We start from the raw sequence: 22,660 nt of genomic DNA on the forward strand, positions 1-22,660 counted from the left end.
CCTTCTTCTGATTTGATCTGTTTTGGGTTTTTCGTTGTTTTTGTTTTGTAAGAGCTCTTAGGGTTCCTTTCTCTGGCTGCTGGTGCTGCACGTTAGCTAGTTCGTTAATATGTTTGATGTCTGATGGGGAGGAGGACTGAAAGCAACTCTAAATAATTATTTAATTTTTAAATGTCTAAATGTTCTAGCAGTCACCAAGTAATAAAATTTACATGAGATTCTCAACATTATCTGCAGCACCACTGCTATTACTTCGCCTTCTCCTAAACTACAGCAGTTTAATTATTCTGCCTTTTATATTAGAGAAATAGAATTTTGAAGACTTGAAAGTTAATTTTATAAGCATTTGATATTTTATTAATTTGCATTTTTATTATTCTGCAGATAGTTTCTGCAAAGACTTTAAACTCTGCATCATTTTAAAAAAATATTTACTCAGAGAGGCAGTGCTAACAGAATATAATGCATAGCAGAATTTTTTTCCCCCAAAATTGGCCTTTATATGATATTTTAGTTGTCTGAAAAGAATCAATAATAAAAATATTTTTCTAAAAACCTCTCGGCCGGGCGTGGTGGCTCATGCCTATAATCCCAGCACTTTGGGAGGCCAAGGTGGGCAGATTGCATGAGCTCAGGAGTTTCAGACCAGCCTGGGCAACATGGCGAAACCCCATCTCTACAAAAAATAAAAAAATTAGCTGGGCATGGTAGCACGCTCTTGTAGTCCCAGCTACTCGGTAGGCTGAGGTGAGAGGATCGCTTGAGGCTGGGACGCGGAAGTGGCAATGAGCCAAGATTGTGCCGCCGCACTCCAGCCTGGGTGACAGCCAGACCCTGTTTCAAAAAAATCAAAAAAAAAAATAAAAAATAAAAAATAAAAAAAATAAAACAACCCTCAAGAAAACATTTTTTTTTTTACTTAAAGATTTTAGAAATTCATTTTATACATATTGTAATGTTCAAATATGTTAAACGAGTAATCCACAGATTTGGATTCTTTAGAGAATATGGGGGATGAAGTTGGTTAGAGCCATAAGCAGGCATTTGAGAATTAACCTGGCTCTTATGGTTTCATCTAACTAAAGCTCTTCGTTCACTTCTTTTTCTTCATTCATAATCTATATTAGAAAATCACAATCTATTTTTATCAGAAATAGCACACCTCCGCTAATGAACTAACTTGAAAGTGTATGAGATATGAGAGGAATGCTGCTTATACCTTCTTCCTCCCATTAGGGCAGGAGAGTAAGAGCCCAAATATGGCCCCAAATAGTTATTATATGCTTTATGAGCCATTTGTTGGTCTTTGGTCCCACCACTTTACACATCATGTAAAGAGAACAAGGACATTTACTCAGCAATATAGTTTTTTTTTTTTTTTGAGACAGAGTTTCACTCTGTCGCCCAGGCTGGAGTGCAGAGTGCAATGGCATGATCTCGGCTAACTGCAACCTCCACCTCCTAGGTTCAAGCAATTCTCCTGCCTCAGCCTGCTGAGTAGCTGGGATTACAGGTGTGTGCCACCATGCTCGGCTAACTTTTGTATTTTTAGTGGAGATGGGGTTTCACCATGTTGGCCAGGCTGGTCTCGAACTCCTGACCTCAAGTGATCCACCCACCTTGGCCTCCTAAAGTGCTGGGATTACAGGCGTGAGCCACCGTGCCAGGCCAGCAGTATAGTTCTAAGTGCAGAGTATAGTTGTGAACCAAATAAGCCCCTGCACTCACGGGGCTTACATGCTGTTGAAATGTATTATAATAATGAAGGTATCCAGAAACACATTTCTCTTGAATTTGAGCAAGGCCTAGAAAGTTTGAAGAACTTTGACTTTAATTTTTCACTTCACGCAGTTAAATCCCTACTCTGCCTAAACAAACGTGTGTACCTCCACAGAACCCGTCCCAGCAAAGAAGTCCTGCTCATGAGTTACACATTTCAGTAATTTAGAATGTCTGTTGTTTATATGGCATATTGCTGGGATCAGGGTTTCTTTGTTTAACAATCTGTTTAATGTTTTCAACTGGGACAGACACATGATGTTTGCTTAATAAAAATTACTGTGTCTAGTATCTGTGTTATCATATGCAAAAAATAATAAGCTGGGCCCAGTGGTGTGTGCTTGTAGTTCCAGCTACTTGGGATGCTGAAGTGAGAAGATTGCTTGATGCCAGGAGTTCAAGGCTGTAGTGCGTGCACTATGACTACACCTATGAATAGCTACTGTACTCCAACCTGGGCAGTATAGAGAGACACTATCTCTAATAATAATAATAATGACCAACAATGTGCCAATCACAGTTCTGAGTACTTTCCATATAACAAGTCATTTGGTGCTCATAAGAACCTCAAGGGTACTGTTAACCACCTCATTTTAAAGAGCTAGACAGTGAGGCACAGGTAGGTTCATAAACTTACCCAACATCTTAGAGCTGTGAGTAGCAAAACTGAAATTGGAGTTGAAGTAGGATGGCTCCAGAGTCCTGCTTTTTACTGCTACGTTGTATACTGCTCTCAGCATGCTAAGTTAATAATAGGACATCTGAGCTCTGCTGTGTGATCTCCTTCAGATTTTTCATTTGTGTGCCTCAGTTGTCTTTTATATATAAAACATTTCTTACACCATCAGTTTCATATTACCAATAATGTATATTAAATTCTTTAAGCTCTTCATATGTAGAACCTGTGTAAATTTAGATGTAATAAGTTTTAGATGGAGCTATTTATAGGAAAGATGTCAGAGCATATTTCTGTGCAGCTGATAGAGCAGTATTCTAATATATTTTATTTCTTTTTGTCTTCATTTGGTAGAAAAGAGTAGTTGAACAGCTACGGAAGAACCTGATAGTAAAGCAAGAACAACCGGACAAGTTCCAAATACAGCCATTGCCACAATCTGAAAACAAACTACAAACAGCACAGCAGCAACCACTACAGCAACTACAACAACAGCAGCAGTACCACCACCACCATGCCCAGCAGTCAGCTGCAGCCTCTCCCAACCTGACTGCTTCACAGGTAAACGTGTAGATGGAACATTGCAGGCTGCAGATTGTAGACTGATTTGTTATTGGTCATATAGAACTGTGTCCTGTCCCAGACTATACTAAGCTCAGCTAGAACTAAACAAAAGTTATTTTGATTGCTTTTTTACAGTATAACCCAGATAAGTATCACTTGTAATCATTGGCAGAAGGAAATAACATTACTAAGAAGCAAAAATTAAATGATTTCCCACCTGTCTGAAGAAGGGGAGAAAGGTAGTCAATAACAAAAATCAATTATCTGCTTTATAGCAGAATTAAAATCTTATTTTGAATTTTTGGAGGTATTTATTTATACTTGTTCTAAAAGTTTGTGACTTGACCTCTTCTGGAATTCTTAGCAACTAGGCATAGAGCTATTCCAGGATCAGTGCTCTTGGGACCAGATAGAAAGAAGCATTTGGAAGGGTGCCATGGCTGGGCTCAGTAGCTCATGCCTGTAATCCCAGCACTTTGGGAGGCTGAGGTGGGCAGATCACTTGAGGTCAGGAGTTTGAGACCAGCCTGGCCAGCATGGTGAAACCTCATTTCTACTAAAAATACGAAAAAATTAGCCAGGCCTGGTAGCAGGCGCCTGTAATCCCAGCTACTTGGCAGGCTGAGGCAGGAGAATCACTTGAACCCAGGAGGCAGAGGCTGCAGTGGGCTGAGATCACACCACTGCACTCCAGCCTGGGCAACAGAGCAAAACTCCGTCTCAAAAAAAAAAAAAAGAAGAGTGCTATATTTGCACTATTCATAGAAACACTCATTTTTAAGCCCATATTTATGAGAAAATGAATTTGCTCTAATACACTGATGGGAATCTGAAATGAAAGCTACAGGTCAAAACTAAAGAAATGGGAGCTTAATAAAATTCTAACTTGGTGTAGCTGTGCAAATGTTTTTACCGAAAAGGGCATTTAAACAAGCATACAATTTAAGAATAGTGAGGCAATCAAGATACACAAAAAGGGCGTATTTGGAAATGATATTCCAAATGATACTTGGATCCTTGAAGGTCACAGATCCCTTTATGACTCTGTTGAAAGCTATAGATCCCTCTCCAGAAGAATATACTTTCACACTTAATACACTCATTTTTGCACACTTCAAGGACTTTGGGATCCTCTGAAACCTAAGCGTGGATACCTCTTACAACCAACACCAGGTCTTTGCTGTGTCTTTATATAGAGAGAAAAAGAGTATAGTTCAGTTGGCTGTTCACTGTTTATGGACATTGGACTGGTTCATGTGCAACATTTTGCAAGTAAAGAATGAATTTTTTATAAGAACACTAAAGATAAGTTAACATTTAATAGAGGTTACTGTATACTGGCAGTCTCCTAAGTGTTTTATATAATGGACATACTCCTCACCCTAATCCTAAGAGGAAGTTATTATTATTACCATCTCTGGTTTTTTTTGTTGTTGTTTTTTTGAGACAGAGTCTCACCGTGTCACCCAGGCTGGAGTACAGTGGGCGCAGTCTCGGCTCACTGCAACCTCCGCCCTCTTGGGTTCAAACAGTTCTTCTGCCTCAGCCTCCTGAGTAGCTGGGACTACAGGCGCGTGCCACCATGCCCGGCTAATTTTTGTATTTTTAGTAGAGACAGGGTTTTACCATATTGGCCAGGCTGGTCTCGAACTCCTGACCTCGTGGTCTGCCCGCCTCGGCTTCCCAAAGTGCTGGGATTACAGGCGTGAGCCACCGCAACTGGCCCACCATCTCTGTTTTTTAGAAGAGAAAACTAAGGCACAGAAAGGTTACATAATTTACCTAAGATCATGGAGGGTGGTATGTGGTGGAGCTAAGATTTGAACGTGGATGTTCTGGCTGAAAAATATGTCCATTCAACTACTCTTCTGTACTGCCATTCAATACCAAAAAAAAAAAAGAAAAAGCAATGCCAATACTGTGTAAAACCAAAGAAGGAAAAAGAAAAATCCCTGTTGTAAATCAGATAGCTAGGACAGCCTACATAAATTTTTACCCTAATCACCACCCCAAGGCTATTTGGAAATTAGGCATTCAAAACTGACTTTAAAAATCTCCTTACCAACGCTTGTATTAGTTCTGAAAGAATGTTTAGAGGATAATTTTTAAGTTTTAAACAGAATTGGGTTAGGTTGTTCTCTTTCCAAAGTACAGGTTGATCAAAAAATGTTTACCTGAAAGGAGTGTGGTAGAATTCATTGTTTCCTGTTACATAGGAGTTTTCTGTCTTAACCCATGGAAACATCCTGTTCAAGTAACATTTTATGTTATAAAAATCAAAGGAGGCTAGGCACAGTGGCACACAGTAATCCCAACACTTTGAGAGGCCGAGGTGGGGTGGATCACTTGAGGTCAGGAGTTTGAGACCAGCCTGGCCAACATGGCAAAACTCCATCTCTACTAAAAATACAAAAATTAGCCACCCGTGGTAACATATACCTGTAATCCCAGCTCCTCAGGAGGCTGAGGCATGAGAATCACTTGAACCCAGGCAACAGAGGTTCCAGTGAGCCGAGATCGTACCACTGCACTCCACGCTGGGCAACAGAGCAAGACTCCATCTCAAAAAAAAAAAAAAAATTCAAAGGAAGCATTTCCAAAATATAATAGCTTTTCCCTTCCCTGGTAGTCTGTGTTGCTTTGGGATGGTGGATGGTAAGAGGCCCAGGGCTACCTCCAAAACAGTGTTGTATAGCACCTCTCCATCCGGTAGCCCACCTGATATATTTAATTGATTTTGCCAACCTTTTTTAAATATTGTTTTATTTAATGCAAATGTTTAATGTTAAAAACCAAAAGGATCCTCTGAGTTTTTGGTTTTTGAGTTTACAGGTAAACTACAAATCTGGTTTTTGGTTTTTGTTTGTTTGTTTGTTTTTGAGATAGGATCTGGCTCTTTCACCCAGGCTGGAGTGCAGTGGCACAATCTCAGCTCACTGAAACCCCTGCCCCAAGCCATCCTCCCACCTCCGCCTCCTGGGTAGCTGGGACTACAGGCACAGGCCACCATGCCCAGCTAATTTTTGTATTTTTTGTAGAAACAGGGTTTCACCATGTTTGCCAGGCTGGTCTCAAACTCCGGAGCTCGAGTGTTCCACCCACCTCGGTCTCCCACAGTGTTGGGATTACAGACATGAGCCACTGCGCTTGGCACTACTAACCTATTTATTGGTACTACCAATCTGTGTGGTGGATTCTGGTATGCAAAGAGCAGTGGTCCCTGCCAAAAGTCTGGTATATCGTTATTAATAATTTTTATTCATTCTGTAAATATTTGTGGAGTTCTTACTGTATGCAAGCACTGTTCTAGGTAATGTGGAGACCTAAATTCACAAATCAGAGAGTTTCTATTTTCAAGAATTTAAAAAATTTAAGATGTAGAGAAATTTTGAGGACAGAGTAATTTTGACTAGAGGGATTAGAAAGTACTTGTCAAGGAGGGTTGCATCTGAGCAGGGCCCTGTCAAATGAATGGGATTTTAGTGATAGAGCAAAGGGGAAAGAGCTTCACAGGTATAGAGAGTAGTATGAACAAAAGGATGGAGTCAAAAAAGTAAATGCATGCCCTGGGAATCGTAAGTAGGCTGGTGTGGTTGGAGTGTGTGATCCACGAAACGATGGAGAGGAGATAAGGCCAAGCCCTCCAAAGCATGCCAAAACTTCTGGGTTTTTTAACGGTCATAGGGAAGTCTAAGGCAAGGACAAATGGGAGGTTATATATGGCATATATTAAATATATATATTTAATGTATGAGGGCAAGGATAAATGGGAGGTTATATATGGCATATATTAAATACACAGCTTCAGAAAGAATTAAATATTAAGTAGCAATCAGGGGGCCAGGAGGAGATGCTAAGAGGAGAAAGTTTTTTATTCTAAGTCAGGTGATTGGCATATACCAAGGCATAGAGGAAGCAATGAGGAATTCTTTTTGGGAGAGGGAATGGGAACAGTTTGCTTTACTTAGTTAACGTCAACTCATGCTTATATGTATATTTTAAAAGTTTTCCAATCTACAGAAAAAGTAAAAGAATAGAACAGTTAAATACAGGTATACTCTCCAACCTATATTCACAGCCCTCTAATTTTTAATGGTATAATGCAAATGTAAAGAAGAAAGCAGTTAATAAAACCAAATGGAAAACAAACCTTTGGAGACAAAAAAGGGAAAGGGTTCTATTTGTGGTTGTTTGAGTATACAACATGACTGCATTCAAAATTAAACCAGCAAAATAATATAAAATAGATGTGGAGGTTAGTTAGATCCCATAGTAATAATCCCTTAAATTCTGATTTGTATATTGGAGTTCATCTGTTTTATTTTATTTTATTTGTTTTCTTTGAGATAGTGTCTCACTGTATCACCTAGGCTGGAGTGCAATGGTGCAATTACGGCTCACCTCAGCCTTGACCTCCCAGGCTTAGGTGATCCTTCCACCTCAGCCTCTCAAGTAGTTGGGACTACAGGTGTGTGTTACCATGCCCAACTCATTTTTATATTTTTTGTAGAGGCGGGGTTTCACTATGTTGCCAAGGCTGGTCTGAAACTCCTAGGCTTAAGTGATCCACCCACCTTAGCCTCCCAAAGTGCTGGGATGATAGGCATGACCCACTGTGTCCAGCCTGAGTCCATCTGTTTTAAATCAATACTTCATATTTGGCAGGCAGACAACAATGACTTAGCAAATAAATAAATAAATAAAAAGGATTTTGCTATTGGCAGTATTTGCCATGCCATGTATTTCTGCATTAACTTCTAGCTCATGCAATTTGGGTTTTGTCAGAATAAAGGACCCCATCATGAAACTGTGGAGAAACAGCTATCTTCTCTTAAAGGTGATCATACTTAGACACTGTTAACTAGCTAAAAACAAATCACAGCTTTCATATAAATAAATCTCTTGGTTGGGTGTGGTGGCTCACGCCTATAATCCCAACACTTTGGGAGGCCAATGCAGGAGGATTACGTGAGGGCAGGAGTTCTAGACCAGCCTGGGCAACATAGCAAGATCACGTCTCTACTAAAAATAAAAAAAATTAGCCAGGTGTGGTAGCATCTGCCTTTAGTCCAAGGTACTCAGGAGAATGAGGTGGGAGGATTACTTGAGCCCAGGAGGTAAAGGCTGCAGTGAGCTGTGATTGCGCCACTGCGCTCTAGCCTGGGTGACAGATGGAGACCCTGTCTCAAAAATAAATAAACAATAATAATAATAATAATAATAATTTGTTGTTGGACACCTTTCTTCTCTGTCTCTTCTTCCTCCTTCCAGAACAGTTCAGACATTTTCATTAGACTTGGATTTCAAAGTTCTAAATTCCTTTTGTCATCTAAACCCAGGAGTTTGGTTTGTGTTCCCTAATACTTGGGAAAGAAGAAGCACCAGACCAGGGGTAAAGATCTAAGCACTACCTGGGTCTTGGTGTCAATAAATAGTAAATATATTCTTCAAAAAGTTTTCACTGAAGCATACAGTACTAGGTCTTATGCCTGTATACTAGACAAACAGGTATGTAGATGCTAGAAATCATGTAGTGAAATCAGCCATAACCATAGTTGTAAAATAAAAGAAAACTGCTAACCTAAGATGTGAACAAACTTGTTAGGTTTCAGTGTTTTTAAAGTGTTGGGTTAATGGTAAGTATATAATTCAGGTGAGTTTGAGGCTTTAGTCAGTATTTTGTAGAATCATCAGTTTAGAGTTATGCAAAATATTGATGATTTACTTGAAACAAAAGTACGTTGACTTCTCTTAAAGCAGTAACAACATGTGTGTCTTTAAAATCCATGTCAGTGAGTTCTGAGTAGAGCTTTACTCCCACAATCCACGGTAGCACTGGATTGAATGCCATCTGGTGTGACTGGATCACCACTTCAGAAGTTCTTTAAATCGACATGTTTTAAATGGAAAACAAGGGCTAATACACTGTAGTAAAAATACTTACTACAAATTGGTGATAATGCAGTCAGTCCTTACTGTTATACTACTATTAATATACCATTTCTAATAATAAATAGCATTTGGCTTTTATTTGGTTTTCATCACTGATCGAAGATAGATGATCCACTGCACTCCAAAATAAATATCAGTGTTCCCCCTTTACTCTCATTTCACATTTAAGGAGGCAATGGCAAAGAGAATAAGCCACTTAGCGAAGAGGAAACAAAGATTTGGATGATGATCTTAAAAGATTAGATAATATGTGTATATGCGCATAAGGCAGAAAAATAGAGATAAGTAATTCCCTAGAAGCAAACAACTTAATACCCCAAAGTAGAAAAGCATAGACACTGAAATAGAAATTCATAAGGGAAGTTGTCCAGATGTGTTTCTGAGAGAATGGAGGTACTTTTCACTGGTCTTGCACAGTGATAGAACTTTCTGTGATGTTGGAAATACTGTCTATCTCCACTGTCCAGTTTGGTCACCACTAACCACATGTGAGTTTTGACATTTGAAATGTGGCTAGTGCAACTGAGGAGCTGATGTTTTAATTTTGTTTTTGTTTTAATTAATTAAATTTAATTAATTTAGCTTTTATTTTTATTTATTTTTTTTTTTTGAGACGAAGTCTCACTCTTATCGCCCAAGCTGGGGTACAATGGTGCGATCTCAGCTCACTGCAGCCTCTGCCTCACGGGTTCAAGTGATTCCCCTGCCTTAGCCTCCCGAGTAGCTGGGATTACAAGCGCCTGCCACCACACCTGGCTAATTTTTTTTTTTCTTTTTGAGATGGAGACTCGCTCTCTCTCGCCAGGCTGAGTGCAGTGGCACGATCTCTGCTCACTGCAACCTCCGCCTCCCGGGTTCAAGCAATTCTCTTGCCTCAACCTCCCGAGTAGCTGGGATTACAGGTGCCTGCCACCAGGCCTGGCTGATTTTTGTATTTTTAGTAGAGATGGGTTTTCGCCATGTTGGCCAGGCTGGTCTTGAACTCCTGACCTCAGGCTGTCCGCCCGCATCGGCCTCCCAAAGTGCTGGGATTACAGGCATGAGCCACTGCACCTGGTCTACTTTTTATATTCTTAGTAGAGACAGGCTTTTGCCATGTTGACCAAGCTGGTCTCGAACTCCTGACCTCAGGTGATCCACCTGCTTCAGTTTCCCAAAGTGCTGGGATTACATGTGTGAGCCACTGCGCCTGGCCAATTAATTTCCTTTTAAATAGCAACTTGTGGCTAGTGGCTGCCAAATCAGACAGTGCAAATATACAGTAAAGGTGGAGTAGTATCAAAATCAGAATCAATGAGTTTGACCAGATAAATTTTCATGTTCCTGAAATGTTGATCTATCTCCAGACAGATGTTTAGGCCATGTAATGAGTTTGTTTATATTTTTTTGTTTGTTTTGTAATGGATTCCTTTAATTATTCTAGTAAAAAGTCTAGAAAAGTACAGCTTCAAAGCTGCAATAGCACTTAAGGAGCATCAGTCAAGTCCTCTCACCTCAGTTCATCTTCTGATCTCTCAGGCTTTTAAAACTCAGATGTTTGTTTTCACCTTGTCATGTTTCATTGCATCTTTGATCACTTCTGCAGTAGTTCTCCAGAGAAAAGATTATAGGTAGTAACTCATAATATCCCTTTGGTATCAAGAACTGGTATTTACTATATACTCGTTGGCTAATATGTTTCATTATCTGGTGCTTGGGACTCATTGCCTCCAGGGTAACTACCTGAGAGACGACTTGCTAATCCTTATGTGAGTTTCCCTTCCTTCTCTCCAGGGTGACACCATAAAAAAAAAAAAAAAAAAAAAAAGAAAGAAAGAAAGAAAAAGACACTGTCCTTTTACCCCAGCCTTTGTGTCTCAGGAAACAGATATCCAGAATTATATGGTGGCTTTCTTCATATTGGTGAGGGTGTAGCAGTTAGGATAGAAATGATATGTACCTCACTGATTTGCAACTAGTACAAAGTTTAAATTACTTGACAGCAAGCAAAGAATTAGAAAAACTAAAAGAATTAAGTATACTCACATTCTGTATCTGTACACCTACCCCATTTGTTGTTGAAAACCCCGTGCCTGAATTAGTCTGCAGTTATTACTATGAACTTACCCATTAACAAGTGACACCAATATGAGAACTCTTGAAAACTAGAGATTGCCTTTCTCTGTAGTAAGGAGTGTGCTGTATGTACACAAAAGAAATGTTGTTCTACAGAGAAACTTGATTATGAGAATTATTGTTTTGTTTTCTTCCAAGGTTAAGCAGCATATTGTTTAGTGGGATTTAGTTTATTATTTAGTTTAGATTTAGTGTCCTAATATCTGTTTTCCCTGTCTCCTAGAAGACTGTAACTACAGCTTCTATGATTACCACAAAGACACTACCTCTCGTCTTGAAAGCAGCAACTGCGACCATGCCTGCCTCTGTGGTGGGCCAGAGACCTACCATTGCTATGGTGACCGCCATCAACAGTCAGAAGGCTGTGCTCAGCACTGATGTGCAGAACACACCAGTCAACCTCCAGACGTCTAGTAAGGTCACTGGGCCTGGGGCAGAGGCTGTCCAAATTGTGGCAAAAAACACAGTCACTCTGGTAAGCCAGCAGCTGCTCCTCATGTGTGATCACATGAGAAGGTTAGGATATGCATTAGTATAGTATATCCCTTCTAGGCTCCTGCTGGATTTCTCAGTTTCCATCATTCTTCTGGCATACCAAATTCCCCTTTGGGGCTGACAAGGGAATATGGCATTTCTGCTATCTGCTCAAATCACTACAGAAAGCGTTCTGACAACCAAGGACCAAATTCAGTGCATTATCTGAGGTCAAAGTATGACTTGATTTTAGGGGGAAGGTCTCCTTCACAGAGACTTACGCACTGTTTCATTTATCTCTCCCTCTCCCTTCATTCTCTGCAGCGTTTTCCTGTGAAACTTGAGTGCTTAAACTCTCTTGTGCTGTATTACTGCCTTGGTGAAAACTCCCTGATAATTCTTTCAGTGTTAATATCTCTTTAAATTTATTGTACCCAGAAAGTACTGGAGTTAGTTGAGGCACTTTAAAAATATTCAAGAAACTCACAAATTAACCGTGTCAGTGCCCAAGTTTTGTTCAGGAAAAAAAAAAAAAAAAATCCCCTTAAGGAGGAAGTACTTGAACAAGAATTTTCATGAGAGTTCTAGGATCGAGCCATTTAGAAAACTGATATTCTCAGAAGCTTGGGAGAAATATATCTAAATTTTGATGTAAAATTCCCTTAAAATGGCACCTAGGAGCTCTTGGTGCCTTTTGAATAATACCAGTGGTGAGTGAAACTAAAGAGCAATAAAGTGAAGCTTCACCACTTACCCAGGAATCCTTAGAGAAGCAACCAGGTCACTCAAGCAGATACTGAGAGAAAATTTTCTATAGGAATAAAGCCATTCACTGTTAGCTTATATCAGGAAAAAGCCTATTTGGGTAAGCAGCAAGTTTGATTTTACTTTGGATCCAGTCTTGACTTTTAAAATATATTAATGCAAAAACTCTTGAGTGTCAGAGAAAATTGTCTAAGATTTGCTGAGCCTGCTATGTTCTCCATTAGGTGTAGGAGGAAACAGAAGTGTGGTTGGTTCATTTTATAGGGTAAAGCATGCAGGTGGGAGAGTTAAAAAGTTTCCTAATGCAGTGTTAATTCAGATGATTAACTTACGATGAAAGCTTGTAGAAAATACTGTCTGATCCAAAGAATAGTGATGCTAAAAATACTAGCTTTGATATTGAAGAGTAATTGTTCTCTCTGGTTTATTTATCTTCCTCATTTTTTAGCAGGTTCAGGCAACACCTCCTCAGCCCATCAAAGTACCACAGTTTATCCCCCCTCCTAGACTCACTCCACGTCCAAACTTTCTTCCACAGGTGAGTAAACCAATGACAAGCTCAATGATAGGTTAGATGGGACAAAAATCCTCATGGGCTCTTTCTAAGTAGCCTGTAATGGGGCTTGTTAGCCCAGCTGTCTATCCCGCTTAGCTAAACATTCTGACTGTTGATTTCTGTACCATGAAGAAGCTTATTTTGTCATCATGGTTTATTAGCAATGACCAAAGGCAGTAACAGGGGGAAGTAAAGGAAAGGGAACATTTTCTCAATTTAAAATAATTAAAACCATTATAAACCTTAAACTTACTAGAAGAATTTAGCCAAAGTCTGCCTGGCAGTGGGGAAAGATGCAATTAACACTTCTTATTTCTTTCTTGCATGCCAAAAAGAGTAGGGAAGGAAACAACAGCTAAACCAACTAGTAGAAACCATTCTTCAGTTCTGCCCTGGAAAATGATGGTTTTGAGCATCATGCTTAAAGGCAAAGCCTTGCTTCTAAAGGCTTAGGCTAGGGGTCTGTACAGAGGACTTTCTCCCTAGGCCCGAGCAGCTCTGCATGACCATATTCTCCTGAGAGTGTTCTTCCAGCAATTAGGCTAACTTTTACCATTGCCAATGCAAAATGTCAAGATATCCCCATTCTGGACCTTGAGGAGTGTTGACTTCCTTGGTAGAAAGGCTGAGAGTTCCTATCTGAGGCCCTAGTTTTCAGACAAAGGGAGAAGAAGGAGTTTTGTGGTCAGTAGTGTAAATGATTTCCAAATAGCCTCTGGGGAGAGGATGGGGCAGTGCTAACATGAGATAAGATGATTTCACTTGTTTATCAGATAAATCCCTAATAAATACCTTAATAAATACCTCAGAGGGTAGTCTGAGAGCACATGGGAGGGATACCTGCCTATTTTTTTTTTTTTTTTTTTTGCAGTGGAGTCTCGCTCCCATCGCACAGGCTGGAGTGCAGTGGCACGATCTAGGCTCACTGCAGCCACCACCCCCCGGGTTCAAGTGATTCTCCTTCCTCAGCCTTCCAAGTAGTTGGGGGTTACATGCATGTGCCACCACGCCCGGCTAATTTTTGTATTTTTAGTAGAGACGGGGTTTTATCATGTTGGTCAGGCCTGTCTCAAACTCCTGACCTCAGGGCGATCCACCTGCCTCGGCCTCCCAAAGTGCTGGGATTACAGGCCTGAGCCACCACGCCTGGCCCACCTGCCTCGGCCTCCCAAAGTGCTGGGATTACAGGCCTGAGCCACCACGCCTGGCCTACCTGCCTATTTTTAAGAGTATTAGAGAAGGTTCCTTCAAGCTTTCTTTGATGAGTTGACATTCAGTCTGACCTAAAATCCTAGCTGAGTTAGCCTGATAAAACTTTGAAAGAAGAATAAAAATGTCCCAGGCAGAGGACAGAACATGTATGTAGTTCCAGGGTGGAGAAATGCGTTAAATTTAAAGAACCAAAGGAGATTTGCTGTGGCTGAGCACAGAGGGCCATGTGGCTCATGCAGGCTAGAGTTAGTTAGAGTTGAGGTTGGAGAAGTCCACTAGGGCCAGAGCTGGTGGAACCTTGTAGGCTATGCAAGAACCTGGGCCTTATCCTAGGAGCAGCAGGCCTTCTTCATTAAAGCATTTTCAAGCAAGCACTTGATGTGGTCAGATTTACGTTTTAGAAAATTCCTTCTTGCCTCTGTGCAGAGAATAAATTGGGGATGGTCAAGACTGTGGGCAGGAAGAACAGTTAAGACATTGTCAATAATGGTAATAACCAATGTTGAGAGAATCTTGCTACATACTAGGTACTATGCTAGGCACTTTACATGGAGTATCCATTTTAATTGTTACAACAACCCTATGCAAATAGGTGTTACTCTTTTTAGGGTAAGGAAGCTAAGGTTTAGCCCATGTTTTTCAAACAGTGGATCATGACCCACTTGTTGTGAAAGCAATTTAGTGGATTGTAACCAGAGTGTTTAAATAAAATGAATAGAATAGAATAGAATATGAACAATTAAGAGTACATAGCACATACTGTGTTCTCTATTTCAGAAAGTTTTTGTTTTTAGGGATACATGTCTATAGGTGCATGCTGATTACAGAGTAAAATATTTCTTACTGTTAGTCAGTAGCACCCACCACAGGGTCGTTTTAAGTTCAGTCAGACATTCATACCGACAAGACTTTCATGGGCCACACTTGGCACCAGTCTACTTGAAATGATACAGGACAGAAACCACAGCTTGTGAGCAAGATAGCATCAGACATTTGTCTTCAGTGAGTCCATGCAGCAGTCCCTACAGCTGTCCAAGGATAGCTCAGGTGTAAGGAAATAAGCTCCTTATCTAAGACAGTGGGAAAGCCACCTTGGCATAGAAACCTTATGCCCACAGGAGCCAATGTATCTTATAAAAACTACATAGGCATGGCTTCAAGGTCCCCACAATGGATGTGCCCAAGTTATGAGAGTCACCCCACTTAGGGAAGCCCAAATCATGGGGTCCCCTCAAGCCCATCCAGATTTGATTTAGCAATAAGGGATTTTTTTTTTTTTTTTTTTAAACAGGGTCTCACTCTGTCACCCAAGCTGGAGTGCAGTGGCGCTATCTCAGCTCACTGCAACCTCCACGTCCCAGGTTCAAGCAGTCCTTATGTCTCAGCCTCTCAAGTAGCTGGGATTACAAGTGTGTGCCACTATGCCTGGCTAATTTTTGTATTTTTAGTAGAGACGGGGTTTCACCATGTTGACCAGGCTGGTCTCAAACTCCTGGCCTCAAGTGATCCACCAGCCTCAGCCTCCCGAAGTGTTGGGATTACAGGTGCGAGCCACTGTGCCGGCCGGTAAAGGGTCATTTTTATCATAAGCAGTGTTGCCTGGTAATATAGTTGACATTCTTATTTCCAGGAGAGCAGAGCTAAAGAGTTAATTGAAGGTCAAGCTTCATGCATAAGGGGAAAGCATTTTGCCCACAGGGTCACAGTTTTAAAAGTTTTAAAAGTTTGAAAAATACTGGCTTATGGCTGGGTGCGGTGGCTCACACCTGTAATCCCAGCACTCTGGGAGGCCAAGGCGGGTGGATCTCGAGGTCAGAAGATTGATACCATCCTGGCCAACATGATGAAACCCTGTCTCTACTAAAAATACAAAATTAGCTGGGCGTGGTGACATGTGCCTGTAGCCCCAGCTACTCAGGAGGCTGGGGCAGGAGAATCACTTGAACCTGGGAGGCAGAGGCTGCTGTGAGCCGAGATCGCACCACTGCACTCCAGCCTGGCAACAGAGCGAGACTCCATCTCAAACATCAACAACAACAACAACAAAAAAAACAAAAAAACAAAAAAACCTGGCTATTAAAAATCAAGTATGTTACCTCAGGTTACACAGCTAGTGGTGAGTGGTAGAACCAGGATTTGAACCCAAGAAAGGCTGACCTTATGTTTTTAACTGTAACTTTTTTTCACTGTTTTTAGTGAGCCAAACGTAAGCTAGGATAGTAGATAGTAGAGTGAGGATAGAAGTAGACAGATTTGAGAAGTGTTTAGAGAGTAGAGGGTGGGGTAGGAATCATCAAGAGTGATTCCAAAAGTTGTCAAGAGAAGGGCACTTACTGAGGCAATTATAGGAGGAAGAGAAGATTGGAAGAAGAAATTAATGAGTCTTAGACATGTTGATTTTGAACTTTTGAGATATTCAAGTTGAATATAATTCTGAAGTTCAGGAAGTGTCTCAGGTTCTGAGGTAAAAGTGTGAAAGTCTTCAGTACATAGATGGTGATTGAAGCCATGAGATGGGCAAAAGCTCCTAGGAATAATGAGAACATTGGGAAGAAAAGGGGTGCCAGGGAAAAAAATCCTAAGAAATACTCACATTTAGGATGAGGCAGAGGAAGAGTAAGCCCACAAAGGAGACTGAGAGGAGTGGCCAAGAACAGGGAGTTAGAGGGCCAGAAATGCGGGTGCACTGAAGCTGTGGATATGAAGAAATTTCAAATGTGAGTTAAGGCTATTGGCAACATTATGACTATACTGTGCACAAGTTCTGGGTGGGACCATAGTCTCTGGATTAGGCCTTTGACCTCAACTAGAAGAGGTGGCATGGTATAGAAGAGGGAGCTCAGGGTTTAGAATCAAAAGCTATGTTCTAGGGTGAGGTTTGGACCTCAAGAGCTGATGAGTCTTGTATAAGATTATATGCCCTGAGGTCTATAGAATTAATATACCAAAATGAACATTAATAAGTGTATTAAATACCATTTCATACATAGAGTGTGGAAGATTTGCTTTTATAGGACTTGAGCAGCTTAAGTAATATAATAATTATTCTCTCTTTCCCCTATAGGTTCGACCCAAGCCTGTGGCCCAGAATAACATTCCTATTGCCCCAGCACCACCTCCCATGCTCGCAGCTCCTCAGCTTATCCAGAGGCCCGTCATGCTGACCAAGTTCACCCCCACAACCCTTCCCACATCCCAGAATTCCATCCACCCCGTCCGTGTCGTCAATGGGCAGACTGCAACCATAGCCAAAACGTTCCCCATGGCCCAGCTCACCAGCATTGTGATAGCTACTCCAGGGACCAGACTCGCTGGACCTCAAACTGTACAGCTTAGCAAGCCAAGTCTTGAAAAACAGGTACAGGCAGAGTATGTACCTGCTCTGGGCAGTAGCCTTGTCGTTGAGGCATATGGCTGCTGGGCTTTCTCTAAATACATTTTCTCAAGGGCTCTTCATCTCACCACCATTGTCAGTAAGCTGTCACTTATGTGCGATAATTCATCCACGTGCAGAAGGGTCATTCTTACTGAAGAAAGTTGGTTTGCTTTTCCCACCATCCCCTCATAGATGGGCTGGGATTCCTGTGTGAGTGAGCTCCCCCTGGTGGTTCTGATGTGGAAATTCACAGACAGGCTCTGCTGCCCTCCGTCTGTAAGCACAGATGAGGTAGTAAACAGAAAACGCCATGTTAGTTTCGGCCCAATAAGAATCCAGACGAAGATAGGACTGTGAAAGTCAGGAAGAATAAGCAAAACAGGGAAAGGGATTTCATTTCAAAGACTTTTCTTTGATTGTTACAGATAATGGGGAGCCAAACAAAAAAAAATTAAAATTTCCAAAAAGCATTCTTTAACTTTAGAAGATGCAGATATTTTAGCTCAAATATTGAAACATTTCATTTGTATTTCCTGAAGTCAGATTTTATCTTAAAAAACGAGGCTAGACACATACAAGTAACCTGCAAAAATACTTGAAGTTTCTGTAGCAGAAAGACCTCTGAAAACAAGAAGGATTTATAGGCAGTCACCGTATCCTATTTGAAAAACAACTAGTGATGAGAAAGAAGAATTTGGCAAAGAAAAGCATTCTCTCTCAAGAAAGTTGCTTTAAAAAGTCATCGACCTATTTCTAATTGTTCAGTGTTGACTTCTCATTTATCTGAAAATAGTCTGTGGCGATCCTGAATCTTCTGCTTCTGGATGGACCATGATTCAGAGAGGCTGTTCAGATGCTGCCTGCTGCCTTAGTCTTCTTGAGCAGAGGAACCTATGCATAGGGTACTAGGCCTTAAACCCAGGCAGCTCACAAATGCGGCAGACCTTGCACTCAAGAAGCTAGTTATCAAAATCTGTGCTTAGGAAACACAAGAACACATCTCAATTCCTGGGGAACCTATTCAAACCCCAGGAAGTGCTTTGAGAAACATTCAGAAATAAATTATTATTATTATTATTATTATTTTGAGATGGAGTTTCAGTCTTGTTGCCCAGGCTGGAGTGCAATGGCATGATCTTGGCTCACCGCAACCTCCGCCTCCCAGGTTCAATTGATTCTCCTTGCCTCAGCCTCCTGAGTAGCTGGGATTACAGGTGTGAGCCACCGTGCCTGGCTAATTTTGTATTTTTAGTAGAGATGGGGTTTCTCCATGTTGGTCAGCTGATCTCAAACTCCCAATCTCAGGTGACCTGCCTGCCTCAGCCTCCCAAAGTGGTGGGATTACAGGCATGAGCTACCACGCCCAGCCCAGAAATAAATTATTTACACATATTTTAAAACAAAATTTCAAACTTATTGACAGCAGAACTTTGGTATTAAACTACTGAGAGTCAGATGCTCAAGCTTAGGAGTTTGGGTGGGGACCTGTTGTTTTGCACTGGCTCTCAAAGAACCTCTGAGGAGCCTCTGTTCCACAGAACCTGGTTTCACAACACTATTTTAGGTTATTAAATATTATTTCTCTTTACCTCTTTTTTTGATAAAGATATTTTTAGTAGAGAAATTGTTTTGGTTTCATTTTATTTTCACATTTCTTTTCTGATTACAAAGATAATACAAGTTCATTTTTAAAACAGATTCAAACATTACAAAAATATAAATTGTAGAAAGTGCTTTTCCCCATAATCTAAAGAGAGAGTAAACTTTTATCATAATTTTACCCCCAAGAGTTAATTACTATTAACAGTTTAGATTGTATTCTTACAGATTTTTTTTTTTGTTTTCTTTCTTCTTTTTTTTTGACACAGAGTTTTACTCTTGTCATCCAGGCTGGAGTGCAATGGTGGGATCTCAGCTCACTGCAACCTCCACCTCCCGGATTCAAACAATTCTCCTGCCTCAGCCTCCCAAGTAGCTGAGATTACAGGTGCCCGCCAGCTCACCCGGCTAATTTTTGTATTTTTAGTAGAGACGGGGTTTCATCATGTTGGCCAGGCTGGTCTCAAACTCCTGACCTCAGGTGACCCACCTGCCTTGGCCTCCCAAAGTGGTGGGATTACAGGTGTGAGCCACCACACCCAGCCCCCAGATATTTTCTATGTACGTGTAAAACATTTTTAAAGCAAAAACCAAAATCAAACTATGTATTTTGTAATTTGGTTTTTTCCCTACTTTAATAGATCTTAAACATCTTTTCCTGTTGTGGCCTTCATGTTGATAGAGCTTTTTATTTTAATTATAATATTATAAAAAGATATCCTTGAAATCTTAAGAATTAAAATAATTTCTTTTGTAGCAGTAAATTTCATGTTCTCTCTTCTTTTTTTTTTGTTTTTTTTTTTTTTTTTGAGACAGAGTCTCGGTCTGTCGCCCAGGCTGGAGCACAGTGGCGCGATCTCGGCTCACTGCAAGCTCCGCCTCCCGGGTTCATACCATTCTCCTGCCTCAACCTCCCAAGTAGCTGGGACTACATGCGCCTGCCACCATGCCCAGCTAATTTTTTGTATTTTTAATAGAGATGGGGTTTCACCATGTTAGCCAGGATGGTCTCGATCTCCTGATCTCGTGATCCTCCCGCCTCGGCCTCCCAAAGTGCTGGGATTACAGGCATGAGCCACTGTGCCCGGCCAATGTTCTCTCTTCTTTTTGGTCTAATAAAGGAATTCAGTCATTGTTATTTCAGTTTGCTGGGCAGCCTGGCATAATAGTCTTAGAGGTTACCAAGCCCGATCAGCAGAGACTCTCTTTAGACTAGATTGCATTCTCAGGATTCTCTTACTTCATATCTTTCAACTATCCTTATTTTCTATTTATATTTCATTTCCAGTATCACATTTATAGCCAGTAAGAGATCTCATAGATCATAGAGCTAAAGGTAAAACAATGTAATGTATGTAGCCATGGAAGAACCTGTTCACACCTGTTCAGAGAGTTACCAAACCCGTATCCAACATTCTCTCTATGACCAGGCTAAATAGGTTCCCTTTTGCTTTCTGCTATTCCCTTTAGATGATAACATCATTCATTTAATAAAAATGTGTTAAGTGTCAGTTGCTATGCTGCATGTGATGTCTATATATAAGGTGGATAAACTAAAGCCCGTACCCTCACGGAACTCAGTTTCTAGTGTGTTTGGAGCAGGCACTGAGGCTGTGTCTCCAGGGAAGGAAGCATGGCCTCCCACATTGGCATAGGAATGGGAGAAGGCAATGCCAGTTATAACAGCAATGGTCTCACGTGTCCTTCCCCTGTCAGACATAACCAACTTCCTTATCCACCCCAGATAAGAGATCTTATCCCTTATTAGAAATCACATTACATTGTGGCTCTGAGAAAACAAGTGATAGGGTTTAAAAATCTTTGAAGCTGAAGACTTGTTTTAGACAGAAAAGTGGATGAAGCCAGAAGACTTACGATATAGCCTTCACATCACCTCCCCTGTCCTTGTCCTCTCCAGCGCTCTAAAATGGGGCTAACACCTGTTGGTGATGAAATGAAATCAGGTATTTAATGTTTATTAGACTGTGCCTGATGGAGTTCTCAGGAATTACGTTTGTTTCTTCTCCACCCCACTGCACACCCTGCAACAAAGACTTCTATGTATGTCGTCAATTCAGAGCTACTGAAAAAAATCCAAGGTTCTGTGGGGAAAAAAATTGCCACATTACCATAAATATTTTTCATAGGAATCTGCACAGTATCTTCTAAAGAGGAGTACTTACAAGATAATAATATTATCCAATGTATTATCTTCAAATTTCTGTTTTCCCTGTTAGTAAACCCGAGCTGATGCCTCCCTTTACCCCATTTTAATACTGGTGCTATAGTAGAGAAAATAGTTCCAAGTGACCAAACCATGGATTTTGCTTTGCTTTCAATCCCAATCTATTTAACCTTGACTAACGAAATTATTTGGACATTTATTTGCACCTGCCTAACTTTGATTTTTCATGCAGACAAGTATATAAAGTATACTTGATTAACTTCACTCTAGGTTTGTGCAGAATTTTTGGATTCTTTTATTATACCAAAAAGAACAGGAGTTGCAAATTCTAATAACCGTGGGTTCGAAGAGGAGATGTAAGTGAGTGAAACAGGCTAGGAGTAAACAACCGGACTTTTTATTTATTTTTCCACTTTCAGTGGGAACATGAGTATAAGAGATATCCCGCTTTTATTCTTAATTCCCCTTTAAAATAATAAGTAAGACAAGCATGATAATAATTGACAATAGAAAATGGAAGAAACTGTGGCAAACTGCACAGTAATATGCTTCATCTCAAGGAAGCAGCTGCTTCTTGGCAATAACAAACTTTTATCATATGGAGACTTTTTCAAGAAAAGCCTGAAATCCAGATGTTTTTAAAAGTTGCCTAGTTGTTAAAATACTGGTAACTGTTTAAACACCATATAGGCAGAAAATAACATCTGCAAGACAACTTCGAGTCTGCATAATGGTTTATAATCTCAGATAGAGACCAAACTTTAGATTCATTGAAGAGATATCCATTAATTCTTTTTTGTTTTCTAAATCCAATGTTTTTTTAATTGAGGTGAAATCACATAAAATTAATCATTTTAAAATAACAGTTCAGTGGCATTTAGTATATTCACAGTATTGTGCAACCACCACTTCTATTAAGTTACACAACATTTTCATTACCCCAAAATAAAACCCAGTATCCATTAAGCAATTATTTAACTTTTTCCCTCCACCCTGCCGCTGGCAACCACCAATCTGCTTTCTGTCTCCATAGATTTACCTGTTCTGGATATTTCGTATACATAGAATCATACAATATGTGATCTGTTATGGCTGCTTTCACTTAGCATGTTTTTGAGAGTCATCCATATGGTAATACATATCAGTGCCCCCTTCTATTTTAAATGGCTGAATAATATTCCATGACATGTATATACCACAATGTGTTTATTCATTCATCTCTTGATAGACCTAGGAAATCATAAGACATTGGTTGGTTCCACTTTTTGGCTATTGTGCATAGTTCTGCTGTGAACATTCATGTGCAAGCATTTGTATGACTACTTGTTTTCAGTTCTTTGGGGTATATACCTAGGAGTAGAAATTGCTGGGTCATACAGTAATTCTGCTCAACTATTTGAAGAACTG

General features: G+C 40.4%; 1 protein-coding gene across 50 annotated transcripts in view; it reads left to right on the plus strand.

Moving 5' to 3' along the window:
* PHF21A (PHD finger protein 21A) overlaps positions 1 to 22,660 on the plus strand; it is a 190,750-nt gene that overhangs the window by 140,581 nt on the left and 27,509 nt on the right. For 29 of the 50 annotated variants that reach the window (XM_009246416.4, XM_054524426.2, XM_054524436.2 and 26 more), the window contains 4 exons: positions 2,810 to 3,016; positions 11,310 to 11,561; positions 12,774 to 12,863; positions 17,158 to 17,451. In XM_009246416.4, the coding sequence (XP_009244691.1) occupies positions 2,810 to 3,016; positions 11,310 to 11,561; positions 12,774 to 12,863; positions 17,158 to 17,451 (843 nt within the window). The remainder of the gene's footprint in view (positions 1 to 2,809; positions 3,017 to 11,309; positions 11,562 to 12,773; positions 12,864 to 17,157; positions 17,452 to 22,660) is intronic. The other 21 variants (XM_054524412.2, XM_063728458.1, XM_054524433.2 and 18 more) reach the window with 3 other exon arrangements.

Source organism: Pongo abelii, chromosome 9 (assembly GCF_028885655.2).
Source record: "Pongo abelii isolate AG06213 chromosome 9, NHGRI_mPonAbe1-v2.0_pri, whole genome shotgun sequence".
NCBI classification, from domain to species: domain Eukaryota; kingdom Metazoa; phylum Chordata; class Mammalia; order Primates; family Hominidae; genus Pongo; species Pongo abelii.